The following is a 13,541-nucleotide window of genomic DNA, read 5'->3' as shown; positions in this document are numbered from 1 at the left end:
TATAACTCTAGTGCTATGTGCGTGTATGTGAGGGGAAATCCCTGGAGCTTGCTGGCTGAAAGCCCAGCTCCAGGGTCACTGAGATACTTTGTCTCAATAGAACAAGGTAGATAATGATAGAGCAGGACTCTCTGCTTTCTCCCCTGGCCTCTGTGCACATGTAGGCATGAGCACCTGCATACTCAGACTTTTGCACATGCATATTTACCATATATAAATGGACATACACAATGTCTCTGTATGTTTCTTTGTCTGAGACACAGAGAGAGAGAGAGAGAGAGAGAGAGAGAGAGAGAGAGAGAGAGAGAGAGAGAGAGAGAGAGAGAGAGAGAGGAAGAGAGAGAGAAACAGACAGACAGATGACAGAGTAGTAGATGGCTTCTGAAAATGATACCGAAAGTTTACTTCTGGCTTTTACATGCAAGTGAACACACACACAGATACACAGACATAGAGAAACCCAGGCACACAAACACACACAGACACACATACCAGCTCCTACATACCCATACAATAAAACATGTCTTAACATAGGGAGCTGGGACTAATATTCCCTGTGTCTGTCAGACATAGCTAGTGTATCTATTCACTGGTTAGCTGTCATCTGGTTTGAATATTAAAATAATTACAGTCACACTGTCACAATAAGCTCATTATAGCAGCTTGACCTTAGGCACAGTACTTCAGCTTTCTGGGCCTCGGATTCTTAATGCATCAATAGACAAGGCCAAGATCCTTTGTGTGTGGCTCATCACTTCTCAGTGCTTCTCCTTTCCTTGGGATTTTCTGATTCCTTCCTCAGATTCCTTTGAGGGGGTTGTTCTATGCAATGCCATCTTGACTATTCCTTCAGTTTTTTTTTTAAGTACTGCATTTTCAGGTCTTTGTTTCTCCTTCTAAAGAGTCACATAAGTTTTATGACCATAGTAATGATGTGTCTGAGTATCTTTGCCTTTCTCCTTAGCATAGCTGATAGGAAAAAGGGTCTTATTTCCCCCGTGGAGGGCTCTTACATGCAGTGTCGGCTCATATGTCTTGCTAGCCTTACCAGCTCCATCCTTCAGTTTGCTAACCACAGTACTGATGGCTCACGTGGGACATTTTATAAACATGTCATAATCCTTTCAGGTCTCAATTCCATGTCTCCACTGTCCCTCACTCATCTAGTGTGACTGCAACATCTGACCAAAGAACAAGGGATCATGTTCTCGGATACTATGCAATCGAAGGAAGTTTTTGGAATTTAAAATGTCCAATAGTTGATGACCTAGGAGAGACACCATGACGCCCTTACTACATCCCAGGTCTTATGTTGTTACTTTTACATGAATTAGATCACTAAATCCTCACCACCCTGCTAAGGAAATCATACTCTTTTTATGGTGCAGAGATTTGTCCACACAGTCCAGGAGAACACAGTCTATGCTTAAAGGAACCAGGATCTAAACACAAGCCTCTCTGCTCTCCAGAGTTCTTGTGATTATGCAGCCCTATAGGAAGAAGAATTCCAGTCTTGGATTTCCTCTCCTGTTTGTTTATAGATGCCACTGTTGCTATGGCACCTGTTTGTTTACAGTACCTGTTGTTGCTATGGCACTGACTGGCTGGGATCGCCTTCCACGGCTTATTCCATAGAGTTCAATTTCGTACTCAGTGGCCTCTCTGAGACCTGTTATGTCCCTGGTACGTTCGGGGGAAGGGAGGGTTATTTCTTGTGGCTCAGATTGCTTTTTGGTATCTCTGATCCTGATAACAAAACTGTCGAATATCCCTTCATCAGCAGTCCAGGACAGACGGAAACCGTCTGGAGTGGCATCTGAAACTAGAAGGTTGTCAACTTCCGGTTCAGCTTCTAGAGGGAGAGAAGATGGTGGAAGAAGGAGGAGACAGAGCATTAATTAGCCATCCATGCAGTCTTCCTTCTGGTGGAGTATCAGAATGCAGTGCTGCCTCGGTTTTCAGAGACAGAGTGTCCTGAGATACCAGGAAAGAAAATCATTCCACATTAAAAAAGTCTAATAGGGGGAGGAGAAGGAAAACACGGAGCTGACACATTCAATACAAGCCAAGCATTCGCTTGCATCTGTGAGTTTTGTCTAAAAGTAACTGTATCAGTCCATATCTGGACGCAGCCTTGGCCCCTCCCGTGCATTATTAAACAAGTTCAAAGCCATAACTTGTTTACATTTGCTCTTTGTCTTCCAGTGGCTGAGTGCTGGTCTGCTGTGAGCTCCTTTTCTTTTCCTTTTGAAAAGACAAATAAACCAACTTTAATGATCTGTGGAGCTGTCCGTGACGATTCTGATGATTATATTTCCCTTGAGCCTGAGCAAAATGATTTAGACTGTTATGGTCTTTGGGCTTTGTTCTCGGGAGGTGCTATCCAGAAGAAGGCTCCTAGTATATCCTGTTTAATTTTATTTCCTTGCTAGTTTACCTTTTAGATGGTAGGATGAGGCTTAGAACCTCTTGAGATATCATTATATATACTTTGTACTCAAGAGTTTCATTTTGGTAACTAGACAAAACTCGGTGTCAAAATAAATCTGAAGCTGAGTTTCCCAAAGTGTGTGTGCTCAAAGCAAACTCTTTCTGTTTTACAGCTCCATCCTTTACAAAGCATTCCTTGTCAAACAAGTTTGGGAACTACTGCCCTCTGCAAGATACATAATAAGAGCTTCTGAAAAGCCTGTGTGGTCAAAGATCCTAGTTCCAAATTTAACTGAACATGAAATGTTATCAAATGAGATCTTTACACAGTCATCAGAGCTTGTTTTCTCTAGAAATACTTTGGGAAACACAGTTTTCTGACTGTTAAAATTATTAATGTGATATTTCTATAGGAAGTATTAGTCTTGAGAACATTATGGATTTAGTCTGGGTTGAAGAATCTCTCTGATATTAGTTTTTTTTTTTTTTTTAAGGCCTGTATAGTAAGTTTCATTTAGTTCCCAATCATAAGACCACTGGGTAAGTTGGTTAAGATCACAGGTTGAGACTTTGAAATAGTAAAGATTTTAAAATACTTTTTCAAAATATACTCATTGGCATATTTCTTTTGAGAAAGCTGAAATGTAGCTGGGAACCAGCCAGGATGAACACAAACGAAGGTGATTGTAGTGAGCACGTGAGAGCTACAGGCAAGACATGAACTAAAGGGTTTGGAACATTAAAGAGAAACCTTTCCACCTTCTCCTTTCTAGGATGGGGTGTGTGTGAGCACTCAATAGATTCTGAAAAAAGGGAAAATGTGGAGAATATGAGAGAACAAGCTACGTCTGTGGATTAAGTGGAGAATACAGACAATGTTAAGAATCACAGGGATCTGAAGACAGACTACACAGAAAAAGGGACCAGGAAGAGGAGCGGATGGCTCTCTTGAATTGAAATACCTGTAATGGTCTCAGCCCTCAAGGGCTTTGTTTGGTGCCCTTGGGTGAAGCCAGAGACCAGGACCTCATAGCCAATGCCAGTTATGAGGCCTCTAAGCTCCAGCTTCCTCTGGGTTCCTGAAAGTGTGAATTCCTGGGGGTCCAGCAGCTTCCCAGAATCCACCACCGTTACTAGAAAGCTGTCAAAGGCATTCTCCGATGCCGTCCAGGAAACTGTGAACCCGTAGGGATTAGTGTCGGAAATGGTTAAATTTTCCAGAAGGGGCAAGGCCTCTGAAAGAAGGGAGGAGTGAAAATGACTCAGGTTAGCAGCACTGATTTGACTAAGGCAGCGTGCAGCCCCAAGAACACAGATAGATTCCCAGTCAACCATCCTGTGAGTTCAATGCTCTTGATTCCAAGAACACTGATAGATTCCCTGACAATCACCCCATGAGTTAAATGCTCATGACTCTAAGACCACAGATAAATTCTCAGTCAATCACCCTATGAGTTAAATGCTCAAATACCAAGAACACTGATAGATTCTGAGTCAAGCATCCCATGAGTTAAATGCTCAGAAAAGGACTATTTAGTAATGTCTTGGGTGCCTGATATTGTTACGTAAATTTCTTAACAAGACTGTACTATCATTCCCAATCAAAGGTCAGAAGAAAAGTTTCTAAATGATGAACTGATTTGACCCAAGTCTCACCTTAGCAACGTATGATAGAGCAAGGCCTCCAGCTGAGCCTAACTTGGGCCATCCATATCTCACTATACAAATAGGACACCTTGTGTCACTTTGGAACCTTAATCTACTTCTTGCTGTTTCTTGTTTTGAAGCAAATCAGATTTTTTTTTTTTAAATTGGTTGTTGCAAGCCTACTTTTCTGGTATATTTCATATCTTAGTCTGGTTCATATTTTGAATACAATCATTTGGGTCAACTATTGAGTGATAGTTTCATACACTTGGATAACAGGAGTAATAAGATTTGTTGTGTTGTTACTTATCCAAATTAACGATTTATGTTCATAAACCAGGAAGGAATTCTAAGTTTGGCAATTCTTATGTTGTTTGGTTTTTCTAGGTTAAGTTAGAAAGCAAGAACATATTTTGTTATCTTGGTTTTATGTTTTGTCTATCTGTGTCCCAGACCCATTTATTCCCTAGTTGTGGAGGGGTCTTTTCACATACTTGAGCTTTCCAAAAAGTGACCTTATGGTAGCCACATTTCTGAAAACAAGTCCCAGGAGAGGAGGCTACAGAATGTTGATCCAGTCTAACACAACAAACACTGCTGTAAGGTAGGTGTTGCTATCTGTCTGCTGGCCTCCAGGACATCACCAGGGAGAGAAAGTCTCTGACTTTTCCAAGGCCTTCTTGCTGCAAGCTTGATATCCTTTGCACATCCTAACACAATGCTTAAATTAGTAAATGCTATCAAGTGCTCTGACACACTCAGAGTGGGGACACAGCTCTAATAGAAAAGAGAGAGAAGACCGGTGCATACTCATTCAGCACTTAGGGGAGAAGGGTGGAAATCCCATGCCCAAGTCTGCTTTAGCAACATGTAATTTAGAACCTCTCTTCTCTTCTCCTCTTCTCTTCTCTTCTCTTCTCTTCTCTTCTCTTCTCTTCTCTTCTCTTCTCTTCTCTTCTCTTCTCTTCTCTTCTCTTCTCTTCTCTTCTCTTCTTCTCTTCTCTTCTCTTCTCTTTCTCTCCTCCTCTCCTCTCCTCTCCTCTCCTCTCCTCTCCTCTCCTCTCCTCTCCTCTCCTCTCCTCTCCTCTCCTCTCCTCTCCTCTCCTCTCCTCTCCTCTCCTCTCCTCTCCTCTCCTCTCCTCTCCTCTCCTCTCCCCTCTTGCTCACTTGCTCATGTTGTTTCATCTAACTGAGAATTTTCAAAGCGATAAATGACCTTGCACCAATGCCTACGGTCAAATTTCCCTAGGATATAAAGACAATGTTTAAAAAGAATTTCTTGGCACCTGGATGACTAAGTGAATGAATCCATAAGTAGAGACTTAAACTTTGCTGTGGCTTGGACTTCCTGTGCTGATTTTGTAACAGTTAATGTTTATTTTTAGAGTTTATTTTTCTCATAAGATTTTCCAAGAGCTGTAACTCTATCAAAGCAAATATGAAATTTTTTTTACCATGCAAACAGTCTTGATTTGTAAAACAAGGTTCTCAAATGTTGGTTTTGTTTAGAGAAGTGGTGCCCTTCTTTGATAGCTGGCCTCTGTAACTCCATGCCATCAAAGCAGTGAATTCCAGAGAAAACAGGTACTTTCAGGCTAATTAGTCAATCAAGGGCTTGTTTTTTCCACCCACAGTCTTTCCTATTCATTTTCATTTCTTCTTTGGTATGCCTCTTTCAAAATGTAGAGTCTTTTCACACCAGGGATTAGCAGAAACAATTCTGTAACTGGATCTCTGTTTCCCTCCTGAGGGCTGCTCTTTCAGCTTCCCTGGCTTCTCTCTGACTTGTGGGAGGTCCTTCAGAAGGTGACATGTAAGGGCCTGATGAGCTTTGGGTGCTCAGGTAGAAAGAGTCTTCCTCTCACCCCATTCTTTCTGCTGTACTTAAAAAAACCCAGCTTATATTCACATTTGATAATTGAAAGGAAAATATATTTAAAATCTTAGGCTAAAACATACCCAGTGTTCTACTAAGAGTAAGTTGTGAGGCATATTTCTATTGTTTCCCCTGGGCTTGTGGAAGGGGAACAAATCTAAGGTCTTACTCATGCCAGACATGTGAATTTAACTTTGACCTACACCCCAATTTACTTTTAAGAAGCCCACTCTCCTTATACTGTTGGGAAGCAACAGGAGGACATAACACTAGTAGAGGATCCAGTGGAGGCTAGGCAGTTACTTTTCACTGTGTCTGCTAGATTCCTAATGTAGATGGCCAGCAGCACCAGTGGGTACCCTCTTCCCTAACATAAGGACATCAGGGTCCAAACAAATTTGCCAGGGCTATGTGTAGGTAAGATGATGTGGGATAGGTTTAGAAATCAACCAGACTTGATCTCAGCTATCACAATTAGTTAACTGTACTTATTAACACAGCTCACTTATAGTAATTTAGACTCTGGGAGAAACTAGCTTAGTTTAAGGGTCATGACTACGTCTATCTCCTCAGAGTTTAGTAGAAGAGAATTTCTAAGCATTTTTTAGAGGTTTGTCAAGTTAGAGATTTACTTTTATGAAACCATGTACAGACTTTACCATTGACTTAAGGTAAGATCAGGACAGAAAATAGGCAGCATCTCTTTATATGATCCATAGAAACATCACAGTTCAAATTTAATAAGTGTATAAAGTTTAGCATGTATCTATCTTCCTAGGTTGAACATGCCAGTTTCTGTGCTTGACTGTTTTAAGAGTAAGGTTTTTGTTTTGTTTTTTGTTTGGCTTTGGGTTGTTTTTTCTTAAATGGCAAATTATAGGATTTGGGGACCCTCTAGGACACTAGGTACTTTACATCTTACATACCTCAATTTATGGACATAATTCCTGCTCTAGATCATCACTAATTTAAATTTCACTCTTTCTCCAGACTTTCTGCATGGATCAAGCATTCTAGAAAACGGGCCAAAAGATACCTGACGCTCTAAGTCAAGTCTACAAATCTAAAGAGCTTCCAAGAGGGTCTATAAGGGTCCTCCTCCTCTCAGGAGTGCCATTGCTTTTAGTGGCTAGAAATTTACATTTGGCCTCTCTGCTATTAGAAATAACATTGCATAGCAATCCGTTTCCCTCAATGGCTACATTAGTAACAACATTTGGTAAGTACATGTAGGAGAATACTATCTAGCCACAAAAGAAGGGAATTCTATCATTCTTGATGTCACAGGTAAGCCTGGAGAATATTAAGTGAAATAAGCCAAGAAGAGGAAGAGAAACCACTTCACCATCTCCCTTTTATGGAGAATCTTGGCAAATTGAACTGATAGGAGTAGAAAGAAGAATACTGGTCACCAGAAATGGGGTTGGCCACTTGCCATTGGTCAAGAGGCACAAAAGCTCAACTGGCCAGTAGGAATAAGCTTCAGTGAGGTGCAGAATAAGCTAACTGAGGCACAGAATAGTTGCCTCAGTTAATAATAACTAATAGTAGCCGATGTTCCAAAGAGCCAAAAGATTAGATTTTAAGTATTATCACAAAAGGTAGATGACATGATTGATAAATTAATTTGATTTGATTTGGTGATTCTTCAATAAATACATATGTTAAAATATCACTTTGTACCATATGTATCCTAATGAATATATATGTATATATGACATATATATGACATGAATACATATATATTTATTTCCTGTAGGTTAAAAACAAAGGCCTTTATATTTGGAGTCAAGACTATGTTTGAGATTAGATTTTTCTTTAGAGTGCCTATCTCCTTTTTCCAGAATCCTAAACTGACAGAGAGAACCTTTGAATACCTGTAATGACAAAGGCAGTGAGGGGTGTGAGGGGTCCTCTAGGGTCACCAGCCCAGGTGGTCCCTGTCACACTGACATCACAGGCAGTGTTCTCTACCAAGCTGCGCATCTCCCGGGACTGTGAGTTGCTGAGACTCATGAAGTGAATGAGTATTGCTCACATTGATAACAATCTTTGCAAAAAGCCCAGCTTGTGTGGTCCATGACATATTGAAGCTGTCAGGAGTAATATTGCTAAAGATTAGCATGCCCAACTGTGGTTCTGGCTCTGAAGGGAAGGAACATGGGCAGAAACAGAGAAAGAGAAAGAGAGAGAGAGAGAGAGAGAGAGAGAGAGAGAGAGAGAGAGAGAGAGGAGAGAGAGGAATGTCTGTATTTAACCAAATACTTGCAGAAAAAATTGAAAGTCAGGCAGTATCTATGCTTACATTTACCATATGACAAGGAAGTTACTGATTTTTCTGCAGTCATTTATTTGTGTTCTTTTAAAGTGTAAACATGTTTGGAGCCATTTGTAAAGGAAAGTTAGCCAGCCATCAGAAGTACAGATAGGATGAATAAAATATATTGTGGCTACATTTGCCAAAATCTCTGAGGTCAAGATGTCCCAGGGAAAGGCAGCTTCATGTTGAAGCATCCATCATAAACAGCAACCATTTTCTTTTACCAATAAGATTCACAGAGTACACATCCCTTCAAAGGCTTTGAAAAGCTTGTTCTGTAACTAATTCTATGCAGTCTTGTTGACTCCAGCATTGCTAGGCTATGAATCCTATATCTTAGGAATGTCTCTAAATGCCTCAGTGAGATGGTATCCCATTGAGCAGTCTTTGCTTCTTAGTGTTCATTTAACCTATATGGATGCACAAATTCAAGGCTAACATCTGCATCTATGTGAAATTTCTTCAAGGACATTGGAAACTTAAATGCATGCATAATAGGAAAATCTATACCTCACCCCAAATGCTATACAAGTGAAGATGGATTATATTAAAAAACGTCTAGTAGATGTGTAAGATGTAGGAAAACTTGAAGTTAAACATCAAATTCCTTGATTAGGGAGTTTGCTTAATAGAGCCTTTGTAAAGAGAAAATTCTGTTGAGGTCAGCACTCAGGAGACAGCAGGTGGATTTCTGAGTTCAAGGCCAGCCTGGTCTACAAAGTAAGTTCCAGGATAGCCAGGGCTATACAGAGAAACCCTGTCTCGAAAAACCAAGAAAAAAAAGTCTTGTTTCTTAAATAGTAATATGAGAAACTCATTTAACATAATAGGCTTTCATAGCTAGTATCAGCTGAGATGTACGTAGGTCCATACTCCTAGTCATTTAGTAAATGACACAAATGTGAAGTATGTCAAACCAGGTTGATTCTAAAGAGAATCGGTAGCCCTAGAGGACTGAGCTATTGATAGGATTTAGAGTTGGAAAGAGGCAAAGTATTTTTCCAACCTGGAAGTTGTTTTGTCTCAGCTCCAATATTTAGAGATAAGACTAGGTTCATTTGAACAATATTTAACTACAAAACTCCATGGCATAGATGCTCTAAAGTCTCTAAGGATCCAACCAATCTGGCTCAGAAACAGCTTACAATCATAGCGCTGGCATGCCTTTTCTGTCCTGTCATTCTGAGGTGTTGATAAAGCTGTAGTTTTGCTACCACTTTGGCAGTGTTTTTACAACCACACAAAAGATAAAGTCCTCCAGATGGAACTCAGCTCTTTACTGTCTTCTGCTTTAGGAGCTATCTCTTGAATTAAAGATACAGTCTATAATTCTTCTCATGCTACAGTAGGGAGTCTGGCAGTGCTAACACATTCATCATGCAGATGGAGGGAGGGAGGCCTTGGTTCCTGAGGTTAGCATTACCTTTAGTGAACTCTCAGAGGATGCAACCATGGTGAATTGTGAGATATAAGACAAAACCCAGAAAGAGAATGCTAGTTAGGGTTTGGTCAGTGTTCCATGCAGGCAAGGGAAATTTTTCTCCCATCACTTCTCCTATGAACACTTCCTTGGCATGCTGTCTACTTCCAAGAAAGATAGACATGTTTAAAGATTTAATGCTCTGAGTATTCACCACATGCACTGCAACTCTGACAAGATGATGGATGGGAAGAAAGTTCTAGTGCTTTGGAACAGACAACAGCAGGTGACAGTGCATGCTCAACAGAGTAGATGTCAAAAGAGAGCAGCCTATCTATCAGGAATCCAGAAAATGAAAATTTCAAGGACAAGGTGGGTACCACTGGGTTTTCTCATGAGACTTATTGGTTGCAATTTAGGGTTCTTTCTTAGCATCCCAAGGGTAGCAATCAATATATAAAATCCAGGCAAATGAAAAGAGACTAGAGATTATGTTTGACTTAAAACAGCATGCAGACATTCCTTTGAATGGTACACAGGCAAGCTTTGATTAGAAGGACTACAGACAGGTGAGAATGAATGGGTGCTATGAGGGGATACTGTTAAAGAGAAGAGGAAAAGATGATTTAGGACTTCAAACCAAAGCAAGACCTATTAACTCAACACAGAGCAACTCCAAATTGCAAGGGGTATATGGGAGAAACAGACTATGAAGGTCCCTTATTTGTACTTTAAAGCTTTGATTAGATGCCTACATTAAATTAAAAAGGATCTGGTAGAAGTAAGAGGATGAAAAGGGGGCAGTAGCTGATTTTTAAAATGTTGCTCAAAGGGGGCTCAATGGAGACCGAAGAACCTCTAATGGGTAGTATTTGTGACTGCATGGACCATCAGGATCTGAGGATGCTATCTGCCTATCATTCTGGGCAGCTAAGTGCTGTAATTAGAAGATGCCTTGCTTGAGGCTGGAGATGGCAGAGTTTCAGGATGACTAAGGATAGAGTATACCACTGTTGTTTGGTGACGATCAAACCAACTAACTTCTATAAGAAAGCTATTTAAGGCAAGCTCCCGAGGTCATATTTGAGGCAGAGATGTGGCTAAGAGGAGAGCTGTCTATGACAGCAATAAGATTACATATAAAAGTATATTCATCAAATTCACCATTAGAGAAAAAATTTAAAACACAGAAGACTAAGTCCATAAGGTTTTAGACTCTGCCTTTCAGGCAAGAAATTATTCTTTGTTGAAAACAAATTCAACCCAAGTACACATGGTCAACTTACTTTTGTCCCCTCTGTGTTACTGTACTTTAACATGAATAGACTAGGAACCAAGTATCCCCAGCTCCTTTTTTCCAGGACTACCCTGATAACAGTCTAAAACAGCATATAAATTGGGTCTCCGTCAACCATTGGTGATCTAAGCAGAAGGCAATTTCGATGCTATAATGCCAATCCTTTTCTTGTGTTCCCTAGAACATGGACCTTCTTTTGTGAACTATAAGGGAAAACTGCATTCCTTACGTTTTTTCTAGTCTGGACCATGTTAATTTATCTGTAAAGTGAAGGTACTGCCTCAAATGTGCTTAGAATGTTGCTTGAGTGGGCAATGCTCTCCTCTCTGGAGTCTTCCTCAAGGCACTAAAGAAATCATCTGGCACAGAACACATGCCTCAGGACTACATATGCAGAGCAAGGATAGTTTGCTCCCTTCGGACCCAGGTTTCTTATCTGAGAAGGAGTATTATCATCTTTTTGCTATGTGTCTCTCAGCATTCTAGACAGGGACATCTTTTCCTCTACGACTGGCGTTGAGGTTGAGGTAATATGGATGACGTGGGTACCTCTTGCTTATATGATGAGTTAACTATCATAGCTCTTTCTTGCCATTTTCCCAGCTGGAGAAAAAAAAAAAAAAAGCAAACCGGGCACCGTTGACAATTTTCTTAAATCCCTAGGATATTTGGGTATGAGGATATCCAAGACTTTACAGAGAGACAGATATTAGGATAATCAAAAAAAAAAACGTAAATTTGATTAGAAGAGACATCTTTGCAAGCCTAGGACAATTATCATGATGATTTTGAAGTTACCAAAGGAGGGAGGTCCTTATTTGTGGCCACCTGGACAAAATTTCATATGATACTTAGAATGGTCTGCTTATGATAATCAGAGATATGGATTCATGCGAATGTACCATTTAGGTGGCTGTCAGAAGAAAATTTTGTTAGACAGTGATGCAGCCCAGCAACCTAGGAAAGTTGATATTCAATGGTTTATACCTCATTGGCCAATGAAATCAAGTGGCTTCATCGTGCTGAGAGAGACTGTGGAGAGAAAGCGTCAGAAACTAGAGAACGCTCATGTACCTGTGGTGGCTGTGGTACTGATGGTTTTGGTACGGATGCTGGGAGCAATTCCAGAGAGGTAGACAATGAAATCAGTACTAGGCGGAAGCCCTGAGATGTGGGCAGTTCGTTCAGCACCAGATATATTATGTTCTGCTGTTTGCAGAAACCTATTAGAATCAATAATTTCAATAGTAAACATGTCGAAGATCCCGTCGGTAGCTGTCCAGGAGAGATTGAAGCTCTTAGGAGTTACATCAGAAACATTTAAGTTTCCAATTTCAGGTTCTTTGGCTGAAGGATGAGAGGGAAGGAGAGAGAAAAAAAATCAAATGATTTAGTTATTTGGCTGTGTTTCAAGGTGGAGGTGGTTAACAGCATCATGCCTGGGGAGTAAGGTCCGATAGTTCAGGGTTATAGCGAGACAAAGCATGCTGCCACTGCTAATCAGTGCCAGGGAAGGAGAAAATGGCTTTGTTAAGAGGAAACTGAGCAAAGGAGGGGATAGCTGTTAGACTTTTCTCCCCTGCATTTGCCACTGATGATCAGGCCTGGCAAGATACTTCAGCACAGAAGACAGGCTGGCTAGTCTCAGTGGAATTGGCTTCATCTTAGCTGGATCTGTCTCCGAGAGCCCTGCCTCAGGGCCATTGGCAATCAGTCAAAAGATATGAGGGCTGACAGCTTTCAGGCTCTTGAGCTAAACTCAGGGACCAAGATTATGTGGATTCCTGCATTAGCTTTGAGAGAATGCCTATCTATCTAAATGAGTGCTAAATAATGCTGACAGCATGGGCCTCCCTGAGTGGGACCTGGAGGCTTCTGATTTTGTCACTTGAAAAGATACTCCCATCTCTCAGGGTAACTCTTAATTATTTTTTCCATACTTTAGATAAGGGAGAGCCAGCTATTCTCATCATCTGTTAAAATAGCATGTTCTCTTTTACTTATGTCTATGTAGGCCAAGAAGGTTAGTCCTGTATTGGCAGCCAAGACAGCTCAGCCAAACCATTCAGACAACCCTTTTTAGCTAAGAAATAATATTTTTCTGGGGAGATGTCCTGCCAGTGCTTTTGCTTTCCTGAGAAGCAGTGATATAGCATGCAGTGTATGCACATGGGAGGCATTTGTGAAACCAGTACAGTCTATGTAGCGAGGAGAAAGATCCCTAATCCCAGATTCACAGATTAATTATAGCCCTTCCCCTCTGTGGGCCAACTCGTCAGAGACAAGAATGTTGCTACCATAAAAAAGAATACAGATGGCATCCAAGCCATGAGATCTGCAGGAAAGATCAGAAGTGGTAGGTGATTGATTTTTCTGCCTTCTGGGACAGAATAGTTTGTGGATGTCAGACAAGAACCCTGGAGAAAAGTCAGGGGATCCTCAACTGTAATCTCTGGTCAGCCTGAGGTCACTGTCCAGACTGGGGTTGCTTACGTTTTATGTATGTATCAGTGACAGTTCCTATAACAACTGAGGCAAAAATCGCAGAGTT

At 40.8% G+C, this 13,541-nt stretch overlaps 1 protein-coding gene across 4 annotated transcripts in view; it reads right to left on the bottom strand.

Moving 5' to 3' along the window:
- Window positions 1-13,541, bottom strand: part of Tnc (tenascin C) — a 94,325-nt gene that overhangs the window by 21,909 nt on the left and 58,875 nt on the right. The window contains exons 14-16 of one of the 4 annotated variants that reach the window (XM_029476825.1): window positions 12,065-12,337; window positions 3,393-3,665; window positions 1,580-1,852 (exon numbers count right to left, since the gene is read on the bottom strand). The exons of 1 other annotated variant lie outside the window; for it this stretch is intronic. In XM_029476825.1, coding sequence (XP_029332685.1) covers window positions 1,580-1,852; window positions 3,393-3,665; window positions 12,065-12,337 — 819 coding nt within the window. The remainder of the gene's footprint in view (window positions 1-1,579; window positions 1,853-3,392; window positions 3,666-12,064; window positions 12,338-13,541) is intronic. 2 more of the 4 variants (XM_085839246.1, XM_029476822.1) reach the window with 2 other exon arrangements.

The sequence above is a fragment of the Mus caroli genome, unplaced genomic scaffold (assembly GCF_978045245.1).
Source record: "Mus caroli unplaced genomic scaffold, Mus_caroli_1 scaffold_6, whole genome shotgun sequence".
Taxonomy (NCBI): domain Eukaryota; kingdom Metazoa; phylum Chordata; class Mammalia; order Rodentia; family Muridae; genus Mus; species Mus caroli.
The sequence above is the reverse complement of the archived record's forward strand: the minus strand, read 5'-3'. Positions and strand labels throughout refer to the sequence as shown.